The sequence below is a fragment of the Mastigoproctus giganteus genome, chromosome 4, assembly GCF_048544385.1.
Source record: "Mastigoproctus giganteus isolate SK-2022 chromosome 4, ASM4854438v1, whole genome shotgun sequence".
Lineage (NCBI taxonomy): Eukaryota > Metazoa > Arthropoda > Arachnida > Uropygi > Thelyphonidae > Mastigoproctus > Mastigoproctus giganteus.
In genome coordinates, this window is record NC_143578.1 from 184058994 (window position 1) to 184081205 (window position 22212).

At 38.2% G+C, this 22212-nt stretch overlaps 1 protein-coding gene and 1 non-coding gene across 4 annotated transcripts in view; both read left to right on the forward strand.

Moving 5' to 3' along the window:
- The window catches only part of LOC150087241 (receptor-type tyrosine-protein phosphatase mu-like), a 79391-nt gene that overhangs the window by 38204 nt on the left and 18975 nt on the right, over window positions 1-22212 (forward strand). For all 3 annotated transcript variants that reach the window (XM_090371096.1, XM_090371095.1, XM_090371094.1), the window contains exons 2-6: window positions 2641-2794; window positions 2956-3043; window positions 17265-17341; window positions 17440-17476; window positions 17669-17766. In XM_090371096.1, coding sequence (XP_090227222.1) covers window positions 2669-2794; window positions 2956-3043; window positions 17265-17341; window positions 17440-17476; window positions 17669-17766 — 426 coding nt within the window. In that variant the 5' untranslated portion in view covers window positions 2641-2668. The remainder of the gene's footprint in view (window positions 1-2640; window positions 2795-2955; window positions 3044-17264; window positions 17342-17439; window positions 17477-17668; window positions 17767-22212) is intronic.
- LOC150087242 (U2 spliceosomal RNA) lies at window positions 13790-13982 on the forward strand. The gene has a single exon (XR_016546909.1). It is a non-coding gene; the product is annotated as a U2 spliceosomal RNA (small nuclear RNA).

Below are 22212 nucleotides of genomic sequence, written 5' to 3' on the forward strand. Positions count from 1 at the left end.
AAGTGCCTTCCCTCCCCTCCATTTAGCCCTCAGAAAACCGGGATTCGTCATGGCTTAAACTCATGGTGGTAACCTTCCTTGGGCATCCCTGTGGTAGGTTTTCGAGGTATCAAAAGTCCACCACGGGGAAGCTGGTCCATGCTAATCCAATTGCATCTCGTAGTTGCAAGTTGAATGATTACGGGTGTCTACTGCAAAGAGTTCGTTCTACCTCATCCCACAGGTGAGGAACTGGATTGAGATCTGATGACTGAGGAGGCTGGCGCCGTACTCCGAATTCATTCTCATATTCCTAGAACCTGTTCTTTATAATTCAGGTCTTGTGTGATATAACGCATTATCCTGTTGGAACAACTCATTCCCATACCTTGCAGCCATGAAGGAATGCGTTTGGTCGGAAACAGATAACTTGTGAATTTCCAAATGTTATTCGAGTGATATTAAGGGGAGATCAGCGAGCACCCATAAAACACTCTCCACCTGCGCTTTTAACACCTGGTAAGGTGGGTCCACGAACTCAATGCAGTTTTCGCCATATTCTGCTCCCTCCCATAAGGTGAAACAGCAGGAATCAAAATTATTCAAACCATGCAACATTTTTCCAGTCTTTCACTTTCCACTGCTGGACAGTGTTGATGTTCCTGAGCCCAATGTAACCGTCTAATAGCTAGATGACATTATATATACACATATACACACAGTTTATGACTTGAGACTCTTCTCCCCTCCACCTGAGATCGGCTAACTGCATCCCCGTTTGGAACACGACTTTGGAAATTCCTCCTCTCTCTCTCTCCGAAGGAATTGCACTTAGACCTCTACAAATGAGTGGCAGATTGAGATGTAACTTGCGCCCAAAGCCATAACTGTCACGGAGGGCTTAGGTCGTCAGCGCATGGAAGTCCTGATGAGTGACAAAGGCTGTGGCGATGTTGCTGTGTGCATTAAATACCACGAGGTGTCAGTATATGGAGTATATATTTCCGTTTATTCTTCGGTGGGCTATCCTGTTTGCCGGACGAAAAACCCAAGTTTCATGAAAATAGTCGCTCGTCCAAGACTGAATAAATCGGCCACGTTGTGGAGGGAAAGCCCATAAACATTTCTCACGTTTAGAACCTAGATACTGCATGTATAAAGTTTCTTGTGGTGCATTACTGTCCAGCGTCTGGGTTCCAGTATTGATTGGATAATGCGCAGGACTTAAGCCCAAAATAGTACTCATACTACTTTGGGCATAATATTCAAGAATATACTGTATTAGGGGCGGGAATGTCAACTATCGCAGGCAGCTTTGATATTGGAAGAATACAACATCCAGTTCTTATCTATTATTCAGGGACCTCTGAATTCTGGTAAAGGTGTCCAACTAGTGTCGGTGCATCCTTCATCTGCCTTTTTATGATGGCTAAGACAGTGTTCTGCCAGGGCCAGCTAATCGCTATTTTAAAATATCTTCAGTAGACCGCACCTGATAGCACCGAGTTAAATAACATGCATTCGGATCCAAATGTTCCAAAATGTGTGTTCCATATTTCAGGAAGCTTCCTACCCTTGAAATATGTTCAGAGGAGGTTAACGATATATGAGCAGCATATAAAGATGGGAAGCTGTCAGGGTCAATACTGACTTTAGTGGTAGTTTGTGACTCCAATGAGGTTGCCTCAAGCGATCGTAAAATTACCCTTTTGACTGAGGACCTTTGACTTTTTACCCTCTAGACTGCGAACATTGGATCAAAAGATGCGAATCCTGTCACGACAAGAAAAAAACTGTATGGACTTTTTCACACTATGGACGAGACAGTCGGTCTTATGTAAAGGTTACATGGTCTCCCCTCGAGAAACCGCAGTTTTTCATCCAGCAAAACCTGGAAATTTACCGCGGAATGTACTTAATTTGCAGAAAATACAAACAATAAAACTAAACTAATGTCTTCATCATTTACTCTTAGTGCTATTCAAGAACCTAATGGATATTTTATATGCTAAACTATTACATGTGCTATGCATGTAGAAAGTGAAACATCAGATTACAAAAGATAATATATAAACATACTGCGACGGCAAAGTATCCCTATATTTTTGCGAACATCTCTTCCCTTGGATTTACTTTCTACCCCTCTCAGTCCGTAAACTACCTTGTCCTAGAACAAAGGTAGGACATCGCTAAGAATAACTGTGCGGGCTACATCGATTTAAAGCATAATATTGGCCATACTGTTCACGCAAACTAACAATTTCCCTGTTGGTGCAAACACTAAATCCAAATCCTCCGTTACTCGCTACCGTGAACATTTTAAAACCCTGTTTCTTCGGGAAAACTGCGTCATGCCAGCCACATGGGAACTATGTCACACCTGTACACCACGGCAGCCACTGCCTCAAAAAACGAAGGCACACCTTTGGGTCACGATACAATCACGACCCAAAATGGCGGTTCCCCGTAGCATTGCTGGTTGACCTGGCCTTAGATATTGATTACCTGTCGTCAGCTTCTATAATGGACCAGGTAATTTCCATTGTGTGTACTGAACTTTGCCCCATGGTAACGGGCAGGAGGAAGTATCTCGCAAGGTCAGTTAACTGGTTCACTGAAGGGAAGTTCCCATTCTAAACGGTCTCACCTTTCGTCCCACAGGCACTTCGCACTCCTCTGGTATCTCACGATGGCGGGAAACTGTCTGACCCACGATAGTGCCAAAAGGGAGGCGAGTCACGTCGTGGAAGTAGCCGATCTGCCCAGCTACGTCAAGACGATGACCGGGAGTGGCGGCTTTAAGGAAGAATACAACGTAAGTTTCTGTATATCACTAGATGGCGCTGTTGCATTTTCGAATGCCATAATATAGAAAGATGGCGCTTTTGCTTCAATAATTGCGATAAATGAAAAGCGTTAATTTGGATGTTAGTTGCTTGGATTCTAACTAATTAAACATCTTTATTTCCATTACAGAGTATAAAGACTGGCCAACTAAAACCATGGGATGAGGCCAAGAAACCTGGAAATAGACTTAAAAACAGATACTCAGATCTTCTGCCATGTAAGTTCCGGTTATTACAGATCTTCTACATTTGAGTTAGATTTTGATCAACAACCGAAACTTGAAGGTTGTGTTTCTTTTTTTCCCACCCACTCATTACCATTCAGGTCAGAAAAAAGGGCAGGAGAAACAGTAATCATTCGATAGGAGGAAACAATACGCTGACCTTTTTTGTTATATTTCGTATTATATTCAATATGAGTATTACATAGACAATTGCTCAGTGGAGAGTATACATCTGCTGATCTAAAAAACCACGTGTCACTTTTGCATATGATAGCGTTCAAAACGCACAAAACTCAAACTGCGCAAAACAGTAGGAACAAGGTTTCTTAGTGTTTTGTGCAATGCAATGAAGAACAATTTATTCGGATAGGAGACTGGAAAATTTCTAAATAGAAAACTAAAAAAAAAAGAGTAATCGCATTTAAACAATTAGAATATACAAAATTTGACAGAACAAAAACTGAAAACAAACGCCAAATAAAATTAGGAAGAAAAAAGTGAGTTTGGTTGACATTCAAACTGAAAATGATGTTTTATACGAACTTTGATTGTTAGAAATGCCAAAATGTTTTTCAACTATAGGCCCGATAAGAATTGAAGTAACCAGACCACAAACTTCCCTTTTGAAGGGTTTGCTTAAAAATTTATTCCTGAAGAGGAAGAAATCAATCAGAATGCAAATCTCCTTTGTGCCTTCCACTTATTTTAGGAAAGGAACAACGATGCTTCACTGCAATATCCAGTGTATAGAAGCTTATGTGATGCGCATGATAAAAATAAAATAACTACCAGATTTCTATTTCTTCAATTTCAATGAAATTTGGAATCGCTCAAGACATCTTTTAAAAAGGCCCAAATAAAATATTTCATGAAAATCTGTCCACTAAGAGCAAAGTTATTACGCGCGGATGGATCAACAGACATGGTGAAGACAACAGGCGCATTACGCATGTGTGCTAACCTGTCTAACATTCACCGTACCACATATCAGATGCATACATTAAACCTACTATGAACACCATGTTTTGTAATTGGCTTTTATTGCTGTTGTTTTGGAGCATCGACTATTAGTATTAGTAATGGCCGCATGGTGCAAGAAAGCCTATGGCTTATGCTGCACCAGCCAAAAAAAAAAAAAAAAAAAAACGAATAAAACAATGATAAAAAAAAAATAATAAATAAATAAATAAATAATAATAATAATTAATAATAATATTAATTAATATTAATAATAATAATATGATGCTAAGCACTTTATATACATAATAATAATTAATAAAAGAAAAGGAAATTAAACCTATCTTCCTGTGCGCTTCCCTGACCCGAAGGTACTATCCAGATGACCTTTGAATTTCCCCAAACTGTCAGCCTCTACCACCTATGTAGGCAACTTATTCCAGTAATTTATAACTCGCTGACTAAAATAAAACTTCCTGCAGTCCAATCTAAACATTTCCCCCCCGTAAGGCGCCTCCGTAGCCAGGTGGGAAGGAGCAGCAGTGCGTAGCACACGCTTCTTGATTAGACCGGGGTTCGAGCCCGTCACCACCAGATGCGGAAAGGTCAGGGAATGACCACCGCATATCCCGGAGCAATATGGCCTTAGTTGCTAATGCTCCTAAAAAAAAAAAAAAAAAAAAAAACCAAACCAACCCCCCCGTAACTTGAATTTATGTCCCCTAGTTCTTTTTGTCCTCATTCATTTTACTGATGCCTCTCAGAGCCTTAAACACCTCAATCAAATCTCCTCTAAGGTGTCTAGTTTCCAAACTCTGCAACCCACATATTCGAAGTCTTTCTTCATAAGGACGCCCTTTTGCCGATCTCACCAGGCGAGTTACCCTTCTTTGCACCCTTTCAAGAAGCTCGATGTCTTTCTTTAGATGCGGTCTCCATACTTGAACACAGTATTCCAAGTGTGGTCTAACATAAGCCTTATATAATGGGATTATCACGTCCCTATCTCTACTTGCAAAAGTTCGATAGATCATCGATAGGACACCATGGGCCTTCCTTGCAACCTGTTTACAATGCTCAGAGAATTTCATGTCTGACCGTATCGTAACACCCAAGTCCCTTTCCTCCAGTACTGGGTTTAGTTGAACTCCACTAAGTGAATAGGTTTTTTTGGGATTACTGTTTCCCAGGTGTAATACCTTACACTTTGTTGGATTAAAGCACAGCTGCCATTTTTCTGACCATTCTTTAAGTCTATCTAGGTCTCTCTGAAGAAGCTCAGCTTGACAGTGATCATTAACTACTCTACCAATTTTAACATCATCTGCAAATTTAGACATCACGCCCTCTATCCCTTCATCAATGTCGTTTATAAAAATTAAAAACAACAGTGGTCCTAATACTGATCCTTGGGGAACCCCACTTCTTACATCAACCCAATCTGAGGAATAGCCATTTATCACAACCCTCTGCCTCCTGCCCTGAAGCCATCCTTCTATCCATCTAAGGATTTTCCCAGTGATTCCAACCTGTTTCAGCTTATAAAGCAACCGCTCAGGTGGGACTGAGTCAAAAGCTTTGCTGAAATCTAAATAAACAATGTCGAAATTATTCCCTAAATCCAGCTCGTGAGTGACCCTTTCGAAATAGCGAACCAGATTTGTTAAACATGATTTTCCCTTTACAAAACCATGCTGAGTATCCTTGAGAATTTCAATTCGATCCAAATGATCCTGAATTCCACCCTTGATCATTGCCTCCATGATTTTTCCTACTACTGAACTCAGACTGACAGGTCGATAATTTCCAACTTCACTTTTAGAGCCACCCTTATGTGTGGGAGATACATTTGCACTTTTCCAATCCAAGGGAATCTCCCCAGAGTCTAGTGATGCTCGCATAATTAGCCTCAATGGTTCAATGCACTCGCTTCCCGCCTCCTTTAAGATTATAGGGTATATTCCATTAACTCCAGGAGCCTTACTGGTCTGTAGGCTCGAAAGTTTTTTAATTATATAATCTTGCGAAATTTCAATATCATTAATTACATATTTTTCAACTTCGCTCCCACAATTTCCCATTGCCACAAAAGGTTTTTCATTTGTAAATATCGATGCAAAATAACTGTTGAGTTCGTCTGCAACGGCAGCTGGTGTATTTATTACTATCCCCTTTCCCTTACGTAAAGGTCCGATCTGGTTTGTCCTGCTCTTCTTGGCATTTATATATGTGAAGAATTCTTTATCACCCCCCCCCCCCCTCTTTGCCCTGTTTGCTAGTGATTTCTCATAAACTGCCTTTGCTTGTCGAACCTTTTCTGTGGCTCTATTACACATCACCTTGTAGCTGTTATAGGCTTCAGTACTTTTTATTGCTCTGTAACCTTTCCATGCCACCTTTTTCTGCTCAAGTAATGTGGCAACTTCACTATTCATCCAACTGGGAACCCTCCTCATGGAGTATTTTTTTAAATGATATATATACATTCAAGGCATCCGTGATTAATGTTTTAAAAGCATACCACAGTTCAATTGTATTCATCCTCTGCGCGACATCTACCCAGTTAATACAGGCCATGTAGTACCTTAAGGCATCGTAATTTCCTTTTCTGAAATTAAAACCCATTCCTTTGCCTTTAACTGCTGCTACCTATCTTATCATTATCAACCGTAGAACTCCGTGATCACTTCCTGCTACTGGTTCCCCTACTGTCAGCCCTGTTATGTCATCTGATTCATGGGTGATGATGAGGTCTAGGATATTCTTTTCTCTAGTACTTTCCCTGACATGTTGATACAAATAACAGTCATCTAGTTGATTTAAAAATTTTGTTCCCCATGTCGGGTTTCCTTCCCATTTACTCCAATCAATTAGAGGCAAGTTGAAATCACCTATAATAAGACATTGACGCTTACTTGCCCATTCCATTTGCATATAGAGGCATTCGTCATAATCTTCACAATCACCTGGTCTGTAGATTACTCCTACTCGCATTATACCTTTGTTTCCAACTATCTCACACCATACAGATTCTACACTAGCATGTGAAACGTCTGAATCCGGGAAAGCTATCGTCGCACTCAGGCTGCTTCTGATAAGAAGCATTACCCCACCACCCCTTCTGTCTAACCTATCCTTCCTAAATACATTATACAAGCCGTACTGAAACTCATCATCCCCAATTTCCGGGTGGCACCACGTCTCCGTAAGCCCTATTATGTCTGCGTTACTTGTTTTAACCAGCAGTTCGAATTCGCTCATTTTATTGACGACACTTCTAACGTTACTGTATAAACAATTAAGATTTACTGTTCTTGTATATTTAACAACCCTAACACAACCCTTAAAGTTTTTTAGGCTCTCTTCCCTGATATTTGCTACCCGCTCACGTGAAACGTTTCTGCCCCCAGAACATCTAGATAATACGTCCAGTTGTGGTAACAGATAAGAACTCTTAAGGTATGTGCAACAGTTTCTTTGACCAATATTATCAGATAAACGCGTATCAGTATTACCCACATCCCCCCTAACTAGCAGTTTCCCTGAACCTTTAAGGTATCCTCAATAATACTGGCAAAAACTTTTGCACCACCTTTGTTTAAGTGTATCCCGTCTCTACAAAACAAATTCCTTCTACCTACAAGTGTGGGCCATGCTGATAGAAATTTACCCCCTAAAGCCTTGCAGATTCCTTCAAGTCTTGAGTTAATCCACAAGGCTCTTAACATATAATCCCTCCTATCGTGTCTGGGCAGAATTGCAGACACATAGACATTATGGCCTAGCTCGCGATATTTCCTCAGCATGGTCCTGTATTTTTCCAACAAATCGTCAGATTGTGTACGTTTAATGTCATTAGTCCCCACATGAATAATAATATTCTCTTTACCCCCCCTTTAAATCTGACAATCTGTTGGTGATATCATTAACAGTTGCTCCCGGCAGACATACCCTGGTTCTGTTCCACCTATCCTTATTACAAAAAATATTCCCCGTTTCCCTGACAATGGAGTTTGCTAATAAAACAATGTCCTTTTTAACCAGAGTACTTTACACTTGGTTTTTCTGTTTTGAGGCCGAATCGGGTGTGCATCACTTGGTAGATTGCTGGAGTCTTGAGTCCCTGACGAGCTCCCAGATGCATTATTCTCGAGGGCAAGCACCCGTTTTTTCAGTGATTTAAATTGTTCCATCAGTGCACCAAATTGTAATATAAAATCGGTGCACTCCTTACATCGATCACAAAGAAAAGAATCCCCAGGTGAGCTATGAATAGTCACCAGGTCGACCTTAGAAAACATTCCACAGGTTCCACAACGGATTAAATCATGACTCATCCGAAAATCGCCATCGGCTATTTCCGTGTGAGTCACGATACCCTGTGACGTGTTTAAGGCAGATCTCGTAACTACCATTATAAAATTAGCTAAATATCGATGAAAATTAACTTAAAAAAATTATATCTATAATATTATAAAAATCAAACTGTTACAGGAAAACCTATAACAAAATAATCCAACAATATCTAAATAAATCAAATGTTTAAAAGCACTAATCAACAGTAATCCAATCCACTTAACTGAGGAGCCCTGACGAAGCACGTCCGCTCACCTCGAATGCCAACACTTCCCCTGACTACATGAGTAATACTGTATCATTCCACAAGGTACACCAATTCATATGGGTTATTATTTTTATAATGTCTACACAAGCATGTTCTCTCTCCAGTCGACTTGCATGTTGTGAGGGCTGAAAACACAGCTTTTTTCCTTGCTCTTGCCTGGATCGGCTAAGTATGTCCCTTACTGAAGGGGGCCATTAAGAATTTCTCCAATCGCTGACTGATTTCAACCAACACCTCTCCAAACCAGTGACACCATTAAACTTCCACGGACGACTTTTAATTATCGATAGTTAAATATATGTATTTAACATTAGTAAATAAGCATTAGGTACATAAAAGTTGAACATACCCATTAATGGCTAATAGAGATTGGGAGTTTAAAAAGATGATACGCAACAAATAAAGATGGAAACAATATACACAGACCACATTATATACACGGGGGTAGGCAAAATAATGGAAAGACCTTATATGAAAGTAATTTTGTTAATGGCTGACGCATTTATGAACATGAAGTAATAGTTTTTTTTGTTGTTGTTTCTTTCAGATATTTGTTGTTGTTTCTTTCAGGTATTACTGTGAAGAAAAAAATGATAAAACTGATGTTTCTTTAGAAGTGATATAAAAAAAAAAGGTACATGAAGAAAATGACTGATCTACCTGAATTCCAAGGAGGTCAAATCGTTGGTGCACTTTTAGCAAGAGAATCGGTGACTACACTGCTGATTTGTTTAATGTATCCAACTGTATTGGAAATTATGTCTTATATTCATCAAGGCATGGAAAACGAAATTTTGGCAGAAAATCGAAACTGACTAAAACAAACCGCCGGACAATGAAAAGGATTTTGGCCCGAAAACATAAAACTACCATCTCAAAAATAACTGCTGAACTTAATGCGAGTCTCGGCAATGCATTTTTGAGCAAAAATGTTTGGTGAGAACTCCATAAGGCTGAAATTTATGGCAGATCCGCTATTACCAAGTCACTCGTTACTGATGGTAAAGCTAGAAAGAGGCAATGGTGAAGGGGGCACAAAAACTGGACATGGTGTGCATAGTGTTAGGCGCCACCTGTGGTTTCCCACATCTGCGCCGTATGTATGCTGTGAACAGATACAGTACTCTTGTAAATGCCAGAAAGGTGTTGTGTGTTGAATGTGCACTTTTTTGTTGGGTTCTGTTGTTATGTTCTGCCATATGGCCGCAGGGCCCCTGCTGGGACTCCATGTTGCCCGCACACACCTGGACACTTGTGATTGAAAACATCACGCTTTCAGAAGAATCATTCATTCACACTTCATCCGACATCAGTAGAGTAGACGTTTGGCGAATGCCAAAGGAAGCGCATTATCCTGACTGTCGTGTGCCTGCCGTCAAACATGGAGGAGAATCAACAATGGTTTGGGCAGCAATATTTGCTATTCTTTAGGTCCTATCGCAACCCTGAATTACTGCCAGACTGATTACCTTGATGTTCTGAGTGACCAGGTTCATCCCATGGCGTATACATTGTTTTCCACAAACGATGCCACGTTTCGAGACGATAATCTCCAATACACACACACAGCCGGATTGGTCTAATCTTGGTTTGAGGAACATGAAACCGAGGCTACGCATCTCCCCTGGCCTGCACCATCACCACATTAACTATCCACTGCAGGCATATTTGGAGAGAAGAGTGAGAAGCAGATTTGCTTTACCCTCCTCACTCACGGAGCTTGAAGCGTTCTGCCATTTGCGTGTAATACAAGCTGTTTTAAAAGTAAATGGTGGTCCGACATCATATTAGTGCTACCTGTAACTCTTATTACGGGTGTTTCTATTATTTTGCCTTTTGCCCCCTGATAGGTACGCCCAGACACAACTCAAACAAAAAAACTCATTTCTTTCGTGTCTAAATTAGAGATGGTTGCTAATGGTGAAATCTGTTTGATTATATATATTACTATTTTTGTATTAATAGTTTCTTGTGACATTTGTGATAATGTTAAAAACTCGAATATTTTAAGGATCTCCTTTTGTATATTTATAAATTTATAATATGCTATTTTCTGAAGTGAGTATTTTACCAGAAAAATTTCCCGATAGGTTTTAATATTACAGTAATTCGTGTAAAAATGGAGAGAAATAATTTCTTTAATAATCCAGCACGTGATATTTCGTGAAACTAATTTTTAGAAGAGATATTAGATGAAAAAAACTCTTTTAATACTCCATATTAAACTATTCAAAACAGTATGTCGTTCAGCCAGAGGTAAAAACAAATACGGCAATGTTCTTGTATTTCATCCAGTAAACTTTTGTGATCCGATTTAGCTGTGCCAAAACAGAATATTTATTATTTTCAATGCGGATGTATTAACATTTCGCATTGAAAATATGAATTAAAATATATCGATTGTCTTCTAAACAGTGGGCTAACATCCATTTCTGGAAAATGGACACGTTTATGGTAGGTGGGTATGAGTAAAACTACAACTGGAACTGCCTCTTCCTACCTCATTGCTGAGGGCGCTCAGATTTGTTTATTTATATATTTTTTATTTTATTTTTTTGTAGTAACACAAATTTTCCATGGTTCTGTTTGTCATACCTTAGAACCACAAATTAAATGAAAACCTACCGTTAAACTCAAACATTCGAGGACAATACACAAGATGGAGCGGCGGAACTTTTGACCTGCATCAACTCCTTTATTCTCATGTCACAACTGTATACAGTTGGGGTGTTGCATTTTCTGTAAAATAATGAAACGTATCTGCAGTCAAAGGTATTAGAAGAAAAACAGTGAGTTGGGGAAGAGGGAACAAACCATCCTTTCCAGAAAGTATCAGCAAACACGAGGAAACATTGAAATAAATCCATTTACAGCTAAAAACGAGAAAGGGTGGATTACTTTTGAAGTCACAGTTAGCAACATTCCATACAATGAATAACTAGTAGGCAAAATACACCAGGAGTGCACGCGAATTACCTTAGAGGCATTATAACCTATAATACTTATTACTGTGTGTGGGTTGAAGGCAGGGAAGAAGACCTGGAGATTGGACATTCAAGGAGAAGATCAACAATACAGGGTGTTTTTTTTTAAGCTCTCATCAAACTTTGGGCGCACGTTCTACTGAGCATAGGGATGAAAAAAAGTTCATATGGAAATAGGTCCGGAAACGCTTCTCTTCAAAGTCATAGCCAGTTTTCATTTTCCCATAGAACTGAGGTAAGGACGCCTGCCAAGCTACTAGTTTTTATTAAAGTAATTAATACCCGCTGTAAGTGACCGATGAGAACTTATCTTTATGTCTGAGACTTCGAAATGGACTTCATTTCGAAGTCCCAAATACACAGAAGATACACATCCCAGTCTTCTATAAATTATTGAGCACGTTTGAAAATTTCCGGAGTTCACAGATAACTTGAACATTACAAACCGAGTTGGCGCAAACAAGAGCCTTGAGGTGCGCCCCAATAAGAATTCCAGTGGATTTAAATCAGAAAGCGCAGTTGGTCAGCTTCTACCAAGCTAACGGCCAACTTACCTAACTCATTTTAAAAACGGTTGCCTCACCCAGAAGGAGTAGATGGATTCGTTTCAAAATTTGCATGCACATATTGTTTGTTATTTGGTTTTTAGGAGCATTAGCAACTAAGGCCATATTGCTCCGGGATATGCAGTAGTCATTCCCTGACCTTTCCGCATCCTCCGTATTTGGTGGTGACGGGCTCGAACCCTGGTCTAATCAAGAAGCGTGTGCTACGCACTGCTGCTCCTTCCCACCTGGCTACGGAGGCGCCTGCATGCACATATACGAAAGGATTAAAATCAGACAGCCAAGAAAACCGGGAGAATCAAAGAATTGCTACTTACCCCGAAAAAGAAAAATTTTAAAACATAGTTGCCACTGTTTCAAATTTCCTTCATTCTTTTGTTTATTTCTATGCCAAAAATGGGTAATTTTAAATTAACACGCTTGACCGAAATGCCTTTTAGAATAAGTAACAATTCTTCAATAAAATATCTGTATACAGACCCCTACAGAGAAAATTTAAAAAAAATTAATAATAAATCCGAATAAGGAGCCTCTCAACCTTCAGCGTAAGCATTAAAAATTACTTAATATCCAAAATATCGCAAATTTTTGTCTGGGAAATTTTAGCAGTTTTCTCATAATGGGCATAAAAAGCATCTTTTCAAAACAAAACTACGTAATAATTCATTCAATATTGAAACAGTTTGATTACATAAGTTAAATTAGCACTTTCCACCATTCCCTTTTTTCTTGTTAAATAAATTGCAGTAAATTGTTAAATAAACTTTAAGTAACCAACTCGGACTGTGTGCGCGTGTTCCAGCATGTACATACATGATAATTATTGGGCGCATTCGCACATATGTGCTCCTGTTGTCTTCCTCACCACGCCCAATCGTCTGTCTGTTCCTCGGCATGTAAAAGATGGATTCCCAGTCGACTGATTTTCAAGAAAATTTTTATATTTGGACTTTTAAAAACAATTGTCATTCCAAATTATAAAAATTGAACTAATATAAATTCGGCAATTAATATTTCTTTTTTCATAGAATTCACAGCATAAATGCAGTGTTAATGCCGTTAGCCGTTATATTTAGACTTAAAAAAGTATATGGGAGAAGAGTAATAAATATTATACAGTTGTAGTTAAGCTGAACGGCTAAGTTTAAAGAATGTAAAAATTAGTTTTATTGCGTGTTCTTTAAAGTTATCACCAGTAATTAACTAATAAGGAGATAACTATATTCCTTTCTATTAATCACAGAAAAAATTCAATTAATTTAATAACCATACCAAACCAGCCAACGGGCTCTCCCGCAGTGGTTAACCCAGTGACGTCATAATTTCGCCACAATTTACAACGCTTCCCAACTTTGAACAGGAAGTTGGGATATTTTAGACCAAATTTAGGCACACGAAATAAAATACCGTCTAATATTAATAACCTGCTTTTCTTTTCCTGCGTAATTTCTTAAGTAAGTCTGTGGAATTACCTTATTAAAAATAATGGCGTCTTCATTTTTCGAATTACATTCGCAAAATTTGGGGATTTTAATGAACTTCTTACTTAACTACCAAACGACTGCTTATTTAATTTCGATTTAAATAGTATCTGCGGGGAATTCATGGTATCGCTTCTCGGCCTTATGGCTTAGATCGTAGTGTAGTATTTGTTCTCGTTAGCTTAATATCTAACGCGGGTTCCATCGGGACCCGAGGTATTAAACTGATTTTTGGGAACACGGTGAAGTGCTTGGAGCTTGCTCCAGCTTTGCCACGAGTTGCTCAGGTATTGCACCACTTCCAGAGTCAGCTCAAAGTGATCAATCCAAAAATAGTGAATTAATCTGATAATAGAGGTACAATCTTGAGCTAGAAATGGGCACGAACTGTGACTACTCATTAAAAGTATCAGTTAAAAAATCGCCGTGAGTTCTTACGAGTGAACAGTGATTGGAAACATACTTTTCACAAATAACGGTAATTGTTGATAGCTGTGATATGATAGTGATGGTCAGTAATATGATATAACAAGTCGGGTCAGAAAGTAGGCCAGGCTATCGAAGACATTACAAGAAATCTTTGGCAAAGATGCATAGAAAAACAGCAAAGACTTCTTTAATTATATGAACTCTATAAGAAAGGGCATGAATCGTATTGGTGCACCTGATATCGCGAGTTTAACTGTTGATGGTACCCCTTATCATGCAACTGCTGAATGAGTATTTTGCATCTACGCTCACGCATAAGGAATTCTGTATGGAAGTGCAGGCCGAAAGTTTATTGTTATTATTATTATTATTAGCCATATGGTGCAAGGAAGCCTAAGGCTTATGCTGCACAAGCCAAAAAAATTCCCGAGTTACCCTGAGAGAGAGAGAGAGAGAGAGAGAGAGAGAGAGAGAGAGAGAGAGAGAGAGAGAGAGAGAGAGAGAGAGAGAGAGAGAGAGAGAGAGAGAGAGATCAAGCAAGAGTCAGAAGTAGAAAGGAATCACCAAGAAAGAGAAGAATGATGATATCCGGCTCAGGACCCTGGGTGTGCCAAGCCCATACTCACCAGATGTGAGCCCCTGGAGTGGACTGAAGTTAAAGAAAGGCATCTGAGGTGGATGGCATCTATACACTTATATTAATGGTTCCAAAGTTTTCTTGACCGTCTTGGTTTTTTAATTTTAAACCTTTCGTAACTCACCACTATAATGTGCACATCTAAATATAAGAAAAGTATACTTAGATGTGCACATTATAGTGGTGAGTTATTATAATAAAGAAGCTTTGTAAATATATCTTTTATTAGTACCCGTATAACCTAAGGAAGCCTTAGGGGCTATAAACCTTGGTAGTATTGACAAAAGTACTTCAATGTGTTATACAATTTAAAAAAAAGAAAGGAAAGGCTATAACTCGGAAGGGAAGCGTTTCTGGACCTCGTATGTCCATATGAACTTTTCTCCCCCCCCCTATGTTCACTCTCGAAACTCTCAAAACACGCTGTATCCGATAGCAATTTGTTTCTTTGTTTTGCTACAAAACCTACTACATATTCAACAACATGCTCAGTGCTCGTACAATGAATAAGAAATTCTGCGTGTTCAAAAGCAGTATTTTTTAAAAGAATAAATTTAGAAAATTATTTAAATTCGAGTATTTAAATTATATACTCTTCATTATTGAAGAATATATATTCCTTTTTCAGATATAGCAGAATGAAACATTAAGAGACATTTACAGTTGTAATAACATTGTAGTTCTGATTTCATTAAACTTTTATGGGCTGACTTTAACTGCCTAGCAGCAGGACTGTTTTCAGTCACCATGTTGTCTTATATAAAAGAGCAAAAGCTCAAGATAATATTGGCCAATTTTATACATTGGCAAATGTTACAATAACGGTTCACCAGTTCTGGAGAGAGTCGAATATAAAAACTAGATGGTCATAAATTCATTAGTTCTAATAACACTATGAATCAGTAGCGATGCGCTTAACTAAAGACTCAACCCCGCACACTGGTTGCATCAACACAAATTCTAAAACCACCAAATATTTTGCAATCTGTTATTCTTAGCTTTTATTATTTAAGCGACATTTTCCAATTTATTGCACTCGCTGACCGATAAAATTCAAGCGAAATTTTCAGTGTCTCAAGGATTTTTGTTTATTTGTCATGGATCACCGAAGTTGTGTTTGAAAGCAGTTCAGGTACATAACAGAAATGTTTACTCCTCAATTACGCTCACACAACTTCATAAGAAAGAAGCGTATGAGAATATGTGGCGTCTTTAGAAATGCTTCTGTTATATCTGTGGTGACATTACGTGTTGGTATGAAGTTATGCAATGGTGCTCGAGGTCCCGGGAGCCTGTTGTCAGATTCTGGATGATTTACAGAGCTTTGTTAGGACAGTTAGTCATGACTGATGAGCACTGGATAGTAGTTTAAAAAAAGCAAAATATGGCGAGGTCGTTATTTGTAGTAAGCTCCAGCTGCGGTCAGGATATACCAAATACTGCCGTTTTCTCTAAGAAAGGGAGTTGAGCAAAAACGATTACGTGATTTTAAGAATAGCCACAACAACAAAGTTGGGAGCCCGACCAGAAAAATATATACCATAAACCGTTTGTTTTTCTTTCTCCCTCCTCCACTCAACCTTAAACTAGTTTGATGAAAAAATGTTTAAAAAAAGAGAGAATTTAAGAATCAGTGAAGCAACGATTAAAGCAGAAATTTCTGTGGTCCACAAATCTTCGTGTTTGTGAAATGCTTTCGATAAAACTGTAAATGAAGTGAGAGCAACTTGAAATACCTTTAAAGAAGCGATTACAATTACTAGTTACAATAAATCGAGATGGTACATACGTTGTCCTCTTGAAACATGATTACAAAGAACTGGAGTGGATTGTATTACTAAAAAATACATTTTATTCAATTCCACCCGCGCTTTTCCCCATCAAACTTGAAAGCCCATCAGTGAAGAGCACGGAGAAAGATTCAATTAAGCTAATATCACTCATGGGAAAGCATTATGAAAGAGCCAGTAATACTCGTACTTAAAAGAAATATCGAAGAGAAATTTGCATACTTCCATTGTAATTTTTATGTTTGTTCAAAATCTAAAATATGCAAAGATTAATCTGTTTTCAGCTGCATTTTTCTCAAAACTTAAATGGGAAATTTAAGATCCTTTCTGAATTGCGATTACCTGGGCCCCAATTTATACATAAAATGAGAAAATAAATAGTGTATAAAAGAGTCACGTACTTATCAGACGCAACAAGAAAGACATTTTGTTGAACAGTGCACTTATAGTGTTATATATTTAACTCCAGGGGGCTCACATCTGGTGAGTATGGGCTTGGCACACCCAGGGTCCTGAGCTGGATATCATCATTCTTTTCTTTCTTGGTGATTCCGTTCTCTCTCTAAGCCTCAAGCTTCCTTGCACCATATGGCTAATAATAATAATATATTCGGTATTTATTCCACGCATTTGCGTAGCAACCCTCTTTCGTTTCGTTTAGCCAAGTTGTTATTGAACACATAACGCAATAGAACAGCACTCAGTCTTATCCGTCCTCGTGATTTAAATTTCCTGTATTTGTTGCAGATGATGAAACCCGTGTCGCTCTGGATCCACTTCCTAATGATAATGACTCCGACTACATCAACGCTAATTATATTGATGTAAGTAAGTGTCAAGTGACGCTTCATTATTAAAGAAATTCAGTGCAAATTGTGGGTGTTGATGTTGTTGTTTCTCTTATTTCGTATTTTTGTTGCAGGGCTACACCAAAGAAAAGCAGTATGTGGCAACCCAAGGTTTGTGTTTTTCCTGTATTCTTATGACAATTTACTAAACGTACTTATCAGACGCAATTCATATCCCAAATGTCGCCAGCAATAATTATGCACCAGTAAAACCAAAATATGCCTTTTGTAATAACCGTTAATTTTTCCCTCATCAGAAGTACTGAAATTCTGTATTATTGTTTTATAATTATCCACATACAGGGCCCTTAGAAAGAACTGTTAGCGACTTCTGGCGGATGATTTGGCAACTAAATGCCTGCAGTATTATTATGGCGGCTAACGTTATAGAAGATGGAAAGGTATGATATTTGAGCTCCTCTTATAGTGATACTATACACTACTTAATGTTGAGTTAAGGTGGATTTTAATGATACAATCCTTTAATGGGCGTTTGTGATACATGCACTGAACATTTACAGGATATATAAACATTTAAAGTTGATGTAAATGTAACGTTTTGTGAATGAGACAAACACAATATTAAAGGACAATAAGAAGAGCATTAAAAGAGAAAAATGCGAGTTTATGTGGTATAAAATTATCGTTTATAATTTATGAAAAAAATGTTCTGAGATTGTGGTGCTTTCGCTATTCCTTTCTAGAAAAAAATGTTCTTAAATATGTTACGTGTATGCATGATTAAAACAAAAAGTTTTTTTTTTTATGTAATCTGGAATACCATTAATTAAATACCTTTAAAACGATATACTAGTATAGATCAGAAAACTCAATGAGACACACTCGATTAATCCAGCTGCTCATTTGCAGCTGTGTTTTGTTCCAAAAGGCTGGCTCGATCATCAGAAGTATATTAGAAAAAAAATATGTTCTAGTTTATCTCCGACAAGGCCAATGGTCAGTGGAGTTTAAAATTATTTTGAAAATGAATACAATCATTAACCATCTTTAGTAGTCAAGCGGTACTGGAAACCACTGCCCACTTAAAGGCGTGTGCATTACTGTATTCTCGCGCTTCGTCATTCAGCTACGTCGGGACCATCAATTAACAAGTTTCTGGAGTTATCAAGTACTCGAAGCATCTGTCTGAAAATTCTTTTTAAATTCATAAACAAACGATGAAACTGCCAAAGAGTTGGCCATCCTCCATTAACTCTACCATGAAGAGTATTAAACATCTAAAAATTTACAACTATAGAACAAGAATCGCACTGCGAATTTAAGCAAGTGGTGATCGCTTCCACACAACTGAATCCGAGAAATGATTCTGCACCTACTGATGCGTGGATGCCAACTAATTATGTGATGAATACAGCATAACTTTACCAGAAGACTTACATCAATAAGACTAAACATGGGCTGCGTGCTTATATTAAACACTAGAAATCACAGTACACATCGATGATGTCATTTATATATATTTTTTGGCACTTTACAGATCACTCCATTTAAACAGTAACTCTAATAGATGAATTGACAACTTTTTTTCCCTCTGGACCATAAGACTCAACGTTTTTTTCTGATACCTGCGTTCTATTATGTATTATGAATGTTTCACGCCTCCCAATACCAAAATTAGATTGGTTTTTATCAGATTGCTGAGAGCGCACTCTAAAAAAAAATCAGTCTCTTTCAGAACGCACTTTCGATCTGGTATCGACGAAAGCTTCGATTTTTTGTTGTTGTTTTAACGTCACAGGAAAGGGCAATTTTAGAAAACGTTTTAAACCCATTCACTGCAGTAGTTTGTTTACTGCTGTATATATTAAACACTACTCTTTTATGTTCCTTCATTTGAACTTTTAATTTGTAAAAGTGAAAATGAAAGAAAATTAAAAGAAGTAACGTAGATATTGTTAAGTTTTATCACAAAACTTCAATAATAGTAGAATCATAAAACTTCAATATTCCTCCTGCATGTACTGACTGGGACACTAAATGAAAAAGCATTTGACAGAAAAAAAGAAATATTCAATATCGCTTTTCTATGGTTAGGAATGTTAAGCACCAAAGCAACTAAGACTATGAAGCGTCAGTATAGTTTCTTTTTTAACTGCGTTTTCTTCATCCGTTTGGCTGTTCGCGGGGCGATAAGCTTCAATTTCCAAGAGAAAAAGTCCTGCGACACTCTCATGAGACGTACTACCGGCCAGCCACATTGTGAAAAAAGCTAATATAAATTCTTCCATCATTGACTGGATTCAAATGTAGGCCTTTTCCACCCATTGTGGAAGGATGGTGATTATAACCACTGTGCTGCCCACGAGGGATGTCATTAACTCCCCATGGAGTTAATAACATCAATAAACCCTTGAGAGAGAGATACCTTCTACAAGTTTTTGGTATGTGGGGACTGGAATCTAACTCTACTCCTACCGTGTTCTCTACTTGCATTAGGACCTCCTGTTCTGCCTCTTAACCGTTGTTGTTCCAAAACGTCTAACAGGTAGTAAATTGGATTTACAGGTGGAAACGACAGCTTTGCCACATTACTCTCTTCAGACCACTGTTGTACTGAAAGCGCTATTTTGTGACAAGCAGTGCTCCACGCTGATATAAACACGCCCCTTTCCAAACAACTGGCAAAATTCAGGTAGAGCAGAATTGTTCAGAATGTCACAACTGACAGCTGCATTCATGGTTTCATTGATGAAACAACTGAACCCGGTCCAAGCCACGTAAAACAAACACTGCCACCACCGAACTTCATTGTTAATACAATGCAATCTCAGTGAAACTATGGGAACACAAGATGCGCCCACTGTTTGTCTTTAATAGGCTTTTAGGAGCATTAGCGAATAAGGCCATATTGCGCCTTAATTGTAAGTTGCGTCTGTTCTGTGGTCGATTTGCTTTGCTGGACGAAAAACCCATGATAGACCCCTCCCCTAAGACCGACTAATTTAGCCACGCTATGAAAAAGGCACTCTAAATTCCTCAAGACATCAACGGAATTCGAACTTGGCTCTTTTCCACCTGGTGTGGGAAAGACGGCAATTCTACCAACAATGCTATCTACTGTATGCACCCACCTGATTCCTGCACTGAGTAGTGTGATTAGCACTCAACATTGCGTTCTGCCACTGCTGTAATGTCCATCAGCATAAGCGGTGACAGGCATTGATGGGAGTCGGCTTCGGCTTACGAACCATCAGAAAACACCTCGCAGAATATCCGTTCTGCGAGGTGTTTTTCTGTCCACAATTGACACTGATCCCGGAAGTGTTAAGAGTGAGTACGATCTTCAAATTCACATAGTTCCAATGGGGTGGACTATTTCTGTCTATCTGATCGAAATTTCTTCGTGTAATACAGAAAAACGAAATTTGAATCTAATTTTAAAAAAATATTCAGATGAATCCTGGAAAATGAATTAACAATGTCTAACAGGAGCGGACTACTACGACGATTTACGTATGGAATATTTCTAATCAGCAGTATTATTCGCCACCCTTCAGTATTCTAAAATTTTTCGTTCAGAACTGACCTCTCCCTCTCGGAGGGCTTGCAGTTAATGAGTAAGTTAAATAATGCAGAGGACAGATTAACATTTGTTAATTAAAGAACGTGAATGCGAATTAAATATTTTGAGCTCAACTCCGGTTAAAGGAAACGGAAAACCAACAGCAAAGATATTATACCAATCTACGAATACAGAAATATTTTGCATTTTAATAACTCTAGTCTGATTCTTGTAGATTTTACATGTCGAAAGAAACCTCTTAAAACACACTTCTAAGTATTTTAAGATCTCACAGAACTATCACATTTCTATGATGGTTCTTTGAGTAATACAGATATGAAAATGGACTTAATGAACTTGGTTCACACACAGAGCCAAAAATTTAGTTAGAAAAAAAAAGTGAAGCGTCAGTAATAGCCAGCCAGATATTGGATTGTACTGCTAAAAAAACAAACAAAAAAGTCCCTCCTCATATATTCTACAAATCACTCAAAGTTACTTCCAAAAACAAAAAAAAATACAATTAACTTTTTCAAACAAGTAAACTGGGTAACTCTTGGTTACACGATTTAGGGCTATAGTATTTCATTTTTAGGATGTTATACACAGATGAAATTGTTTATCAAATTTCTCAGGAAGATTACCGGAAGTATCTCGGAAGCGTAGTTCGCATGCGCAAAGATAAAACAAATGAACGGAGGCGTACAGTATAAAAATAGAAATAAAATCTAACTTAGTTTACTGATATGTGCAAAACAACTGAATCATGAACCTACATGAAAATTAGTTAGCATTATAGGAATACAATAACGCTGAACAAGGATTATAAATCCAAGTCACTTGGTCATGTTTCAGCGACTTTTTTTTCTGTAGGAGATAAATTCAAATCATTCCCAGACTGTTAAATTTTATTGGTTATAATTGTCATTTTAATCATAACATATTTCTTGTTTTTGATTGCTTTTGCCCTAGGCAACCAGTGCGATGAGGCGTAAGTACATTGTGTCTAAATTGAGTACTTTATGGTCAGTTTGCTGGATGAAAAACTAGAGTTTCTTTGAGAAACCCGTCAAACCTCTCTCTCACGATCCCAGTGTGAAAAAAAGACATCAGAATTCCTGTTGTAGACTGGATTGAAACCCAGGCCTTTTCCAAATGCTGTGAAACGACGACGATCTTAACCAATATTACTAGCCACATCTGCTATATTCCATGTGTTTTATTCAAGCCTTCGCAGGTAACACAGTTGGTAAAATCACCATCCTCCCCATATCAGGTGAAAAGCCTGGGTTCGAAATCCACCAATGATACAAGAAAGTTTTAT